General features: G+C 35.2%; 1 protein-coding gene across 1 annotated transcript; it reads left to right on the top strand.

Moving 5' to 3' along the window:
- The first annotated feature begins 1162 nt into the window (after positions 1 to 1162).
- LOC143561380 (metal-nicotianamine transporter YSL3-like) lies at positions 1163 to 4683 on the top strand. Its single transcript, XM_077049483.1, has 7 exons — positions 1163 to 1738; positions 2487 to 2659; positions 2755 to 2852; positions 2949 to 3083; positions 3181 to 3370; positions 3443 to 3554; positions 3660 to 4683. Exons 1-7 carry the CDS (start codon positions 1417 to 1419, stop codon positions 4592 to 4594), a joined length of 1965 nt encoding a protein of 654 aa, XP_076905598.1. The 5' UTR covers positions 1163 to 1416; the 3' UTR covers positions 4595 to 4683.
- The last annotated feature ends 653 nt before the right edge of the window (positions 4684 to 5336 follow it).

The following is a 5336-nucleotide window of genomic DNA, read 5'->3' as shown; positions in this document are numbered from 1 at the left end:
ATTCGTCGTCTGTCTTCTCTTTACATGTCCAAACCATCTCAATCTCCACTCTCTTATCTTGTCTGCTATGTTCGCCACCCCTAATCTCTCGCGAAGCACAACGTTTCTTATTCTGTCTAGCCTTGTGTGCCCACACATCCAACGTAGCATTCTCATTTCTGCTACCTCCATCTTCCGCACTTGTGCCTTCTTGATGGCCCAACAATCTGTTCCATATAGCATTGCAGGTCTAACTGCCACCCTATAGAATTTTCCCTTCAGATTAGTCGGGAAACTCTTGTCGCATAATATATATATAATGCCATTAATGATTAATATTGTCGCATTATATATATATATATATAATGCCATTAATGATTAATATTGTTATATATATAGAATAAATGATGAGTTTAATTTTTACTTGTCGTTACAACATTTAAGTATAACCAACCAATTTCTTCGCAAAACGAGCAAGAGAAATCTTTGAAGTGCAACTTTTTTTGTCCGAACCAAAATAGACTGATAAAAGTTTTAATAAACAACTTCAAAGAATTACATAAAAAAATAAACAAAAATTCTTGAGTATTTGATGTATTTTTTTTACACTTCTGTATAAAAGGGTTGATATAGATACATTTATTAGTTTGACGTTAACATTTAAGAATGATTTATTATTATTATTATTATTATTATTATTATTATTATTATTATTATTATTATTATCACCCCAAGTTATAACGAGACAAATGACACTTACAATTCCTGTCTCATGTCAATCCCTTTCATTCAAATAAACAAGTAAACAAAACAAAGATTCATACTTACAAACATCACAAGCGTTATCATTATCATCGGACGCCGTCATAGTTATACCCGGGAGAAAATCTTGAACAAAGTTATAAGTTAGAAAGATAGGCTCGGTTATGGAACAAATTACCAAAATATGACAACATATGCAAATGACTACATATATGAATTATGAACTAAATTTGCAGTATAAAAGTTGTTTGATTACACCATATACGCAAATGACTACATATATGATGAATTATGAACTAAAAATGACGACATTCACCGTATATGAAAATTAATTCCCACCTACCGAATTAATAAAATCTTAGTACAAAAAAACATGTTTAAACCTAGATTTGGGTTGTACTAGATACACATCGTGTCCCATTTCACGTGTACTACACTCTTAATTTGCAGTACAAAAGTAGTTTGATTACACCATCAATGGTCTAAATTCCACCACTATCAACAAACACCTGGTTAATTGAATTTGGTTGCTAATTCACCTTTATAAATTCAAATCTTTCCAACCCTTATGCACGCACCACCTTGTCCACAATCATTGCACCAAAATAAACATTTATTGTTATTCTACGTGTGAACTTTGAAGATATTATCAAAAAAAAAAAAAAAAAAAAAAAGATGGAGATGGAGCAGATACGCGACGAGAATGACAACGTTGTTGTGAAAAGGTTGCCACCGTGGACTGCGAACATAACATGCCGCGGACTCGTTGCGAGTGTTGTGATTGGTGTGGTTTATAGTGTGATCGTCATGAAGCTGAATCTGACTACTGGTCTCGTACCAAATCTGAATGTTTCTGCAGCTCTTTTGGCTTTCGTGTTTATTAAAACATGGACCAAAGTGGTTCATAAATCCGGGTTTGTGACGACGCCGTTTACGAAACAGGAGAACACGATCATTCAGACGTGTGCTGTTGCTTGTTACAGCATTGCTGTTGGAGGTTTGCTTACTAATTAATTATCATGCTTTAATTTGTATGCTTGTAGTCCAAGTGATAATGAATATAAAATTGTTCATTTAAGTATGAACTTACATGAACACGTGTCTAATTCGTTAATCTAGGTTTATGAATATTCATTTATATTTATTCAGTTACGTTAGTTTACGCTCATTTTGTTTCGTTTACGTTTACGTATTTATTTAAATTTATTGATTTGTCATACACACCGAATCACTCAATCAAATTTTAGAACCAAGCATGGGTACACGTTTGTTTTCTTTGTTGGCTTACGTTCAGTTAAATTTGTTTACTTTCGTTCATTTACGTTTGTTCACTAACCTTCGTTTGTTTTCGTTCATTTACGTTTGTTCACATACGTTCAATTAAATTAGTTCATTTACGTTTGTTCGCTTACGTTCAATTAAATTTGTGTATTTTCGTACATTTACTTTTGTCTGCTTATGTGCAATTAAATTCGTTTATTTTCGTTCATTTACGTTTGTTTAGAATATAATTGAACACGAAAATGTTCATTTTCTTAACGAACGAACACGAATGAGAAAAACTGTTCGCTTAAATTAATGTTCGTGTTCACTCGTTTGTTTGTTTTGTTTGGTTAGAGTTAATTAGCAAATGAACATGAATTAACCAACCCTGTTCATGTTCGTTTGGTTTGTTTACAGCTTACTTTTCAAGATTCTTGATGCATGATTTGTTTAATATCAGTGACTAACGATGGTTTACGCAGGTGGATTCGGATCATATTTATTGGGACTAAACAAGAAAACATACCAGCAAGCAGGTGTTGATGTTGAAGATAACTCCCCAGGGAGTTATAAAGAACCTGGAATTGGTTGGATGACTGGTTTTCTATTTGTTACTAGTTTTGTTGGGTTGTTGGCTTTGGTCCCTCTAAGAAAGGTTTGTACTCTATGCTTTGACCACCTGTACCATCTTTAAAGTTAAGTTGATCATTTGCATGGCCAACCATGTGGTGTTTGTTTTTTGTCATGCAGATAATGATCATAGACTACAAGTTAACATATCCTAGTGGAACAGCAACAGCAGTTCTCATCAATGTATTTCACACTCCAAATGGAGACAAAATGGCCAAGTATGCCTCCATTTTCACACAATCATAATTCATACACACTTTATATTTATATATATATATATATTCACTCATTTATTTTATAAAATTTTGTTGCAGAAAGCAAGTTGTTGGGTTCACCAAGTTCTTGTCTGCAAGTTTTATGTGGGCTTGTTTCCAATGGTTCTATTCTGGTTCAGGAACATGTGGATTCACCTCTTTTCCTACCTTCGGGTTGAAAGCTTTCAAGCACTCGTGCGTTCCTGTTGCTAGTTTTTATCATTTTAGAATTTAGACATTCCACTGACACGTTATTGCAAAATTGACGATTTAATTTTGGTTTTGTGTGCAGGTTTTATTTTGATTTTAGTATGACTTACATAGGAGCTGGAATGATATGTTCACATCTTGTGAACTTATCACTGCTTGCAGGAGCCGTGCTATCGTATGGTGTTATGTGGCCTCTTATTGAAGACCGAAAAGGGGTTTGGTTTCCTTCAAGCTTACCTGAAAGCAGCATGAAGAGTTTAAATGGTTACAAGGTTCGATAGCACTTTTAAGGTTAAATAATGAGTTTCTGTAAAGAGTCATATGATGAATTGAAACATTTGTAGGTCTTCATATCGATAGCGCTTATCCTAGGAGACGGACTGTATAATTTTCTCAAGATTGCGGTGTTTACTGCAAGAACAATATATCAGACTTCTCGAAAGATGCCTAAAACTAGTAAGTATTCCTCAAGTACAGAAATGAGTAGATATATTAATTAGCAACCTTTTCAAGTTTGTTCCAAGACGCGTTTTAACATTCTTTTAAAATTTTACAATGCAGATCCAGAAGATATTGATCAACCTCGAGATGATTCTGTACTAAACGAGGTGTTCATAAGGGAAAGCATTCCCTTCTGGCTAGTAGCTACCGGTTACGTTGCATTCTCCATTGTTTCCATTGTTGTCATCCCACTCATGTTCCCAGAGCTGAAATGGTACTGTGTTGTTGTTGCTTATATTATTGCACCATCTCTCGCCTTCTGTAACGCATACGGTGCTGGTCTAACCGACATGAACATGGCTTACAATTATGGTAAAGTCGCTCTCTTTGTGCTGTCTGCAATGTCTGGAAAACATAATGGGGTCATTGCTGGGCTCGTGGGATGCGGTCTAATAAAGTCCATAGTCTCAATATCATCTGACTTGATGCATGATTTCAAGACGGGCCATTTGACTTTGACTTCACCGCGGACAATGCTTGTAAGTCAAGCAATTGGAACCACCATTGGATGTGTGGTGGCACCTCTCACTTTCTTTCTGTTCTACAAAGCATTTGATATCGGAAATCCAGATGGTGAATACAAAGCTCCGTATGCTATTGTGTACCGAAACATGGCCATTTTAGGTGTTCAAGGTTTCTCTGCATTGCCTAATCATTGTTTACAGCTTTGTTACCTGTTCTTCGGTTTTGCCTTGCTGGCAAACTTTGTGAGAGACGTTGGTCCCGAGAAAATAAGGAAACTGATTCCTCTGCCAATGGCTATGGCTGTACCTTTTCTGGTTGGCGCTTATTTTGCTATTGACATGTGTGTGGGAAGCTTGATTGTGTTCATATGGCACAAGGTTAATAAGCAGAAAGCTAATCTTATGGTTCCTGCTGTTGCTTCGGGTTTTATATGTGGAGACGGATTGTGGATTCTTCCATCATCGATTCTGTCGTTAGCTCGGATTAATCCTCCGATTTGTATGAACTTTGTGCCTACTAAGAGCACTTAGAATTTGTGTTTAAGAGTATGGATAATGTTTTGTAGTTTTGTTTTGATATCGATATGTATACAGACTATATGACAAAGAGAGCAACAAAGTTTTAGCGTTATAAGATGCTTGTGAGTACATGAAAATTGACTTAATGAGGCAATAACTTGGTGTAACAACACATGCTTTATTATAACAATGTTAATACTGATGACACAACTTGAAAAGACGACACAAACTTAAAACGAAATTCACGGGTTTGGGTTTGGCATAACAACCCAAGTCAGTTTCTGGTCGAACCCGTGAACCTGTTAGCTAAACGTATGGGTCCTGAACAGGTTGTGTGCAGGTGAAACCCGACTGGTTTGCAGCTTGATCCATTTAACCTATTTGTCTTTTTGAATATATTTTATGTAACAAATTAAATTTGTCGCCTATTTTAAAGCTACAATTTAAAACTAAAAAATACAAGACTTTAACCAACTCACTAAACAAGTTTACAACTTGATGATTAGCCTACCACTCAATGACACCCCAACACGTAATCATATGTCTCATCTAATAATCAGGTATTAATCCTACCTTTTACATAAGGCATTTGTCTCTTGTTATCCGTGTAGATCCTGGATGTGCACTTTATTACAAACAAACAAGAACTTAACTAAACCTTTTGAAATATTTTAATAAAAAGGAAATATATCCATCACTTAGCCTTAAATAATACAAGCAAAAGCAACATGAAGATTGAAACTGAAATATACAT

Source organism: Bidens hawaiensis, unplaced genomic scaffold, assembly GCF_021521415.1.
Source record: "Bidens hawaiensis isolate Kalapana, Puna unplaced genomic scaffold, B.hawaiensis_p1.1 tig00020666_1, whole genome shotgun sequence".
Lineage (NCBI taxonomy): Eukaryota > Viridiplantae > Streptophyta > Magnoliopsida > Asterales > Asteraceae > Bidens > Bidens hawaiensis.
This window is presented reverse-complemented; position numbering and strand designations above follow the sequence as displayed.

Bases quoted from the DNA above. Each gene is read 5' to 3' on its own strand.
- LOC143561380 (XM_077049483.1), top strand. From the start codon at position 1,417: ATGGAGATGGAGCAGATACGCGACGAGAATGACAACGTTGTTGTGAAA. The intron at 1,739-2,486 runs GTTTGCTTACTA...TGGTTTACGCAG, and splicing joins TTACAGCATTGCTGTTGGAG to GTGGATTCGGATCATATTTA. The intron at 2,853-2,948 runs GTATGCCTCCAT...ATTTTGTTGCAG, and splicing joins AATGGAGACAAAATGGCCAA to AAAGCAAGTTGTTGGGTTCA.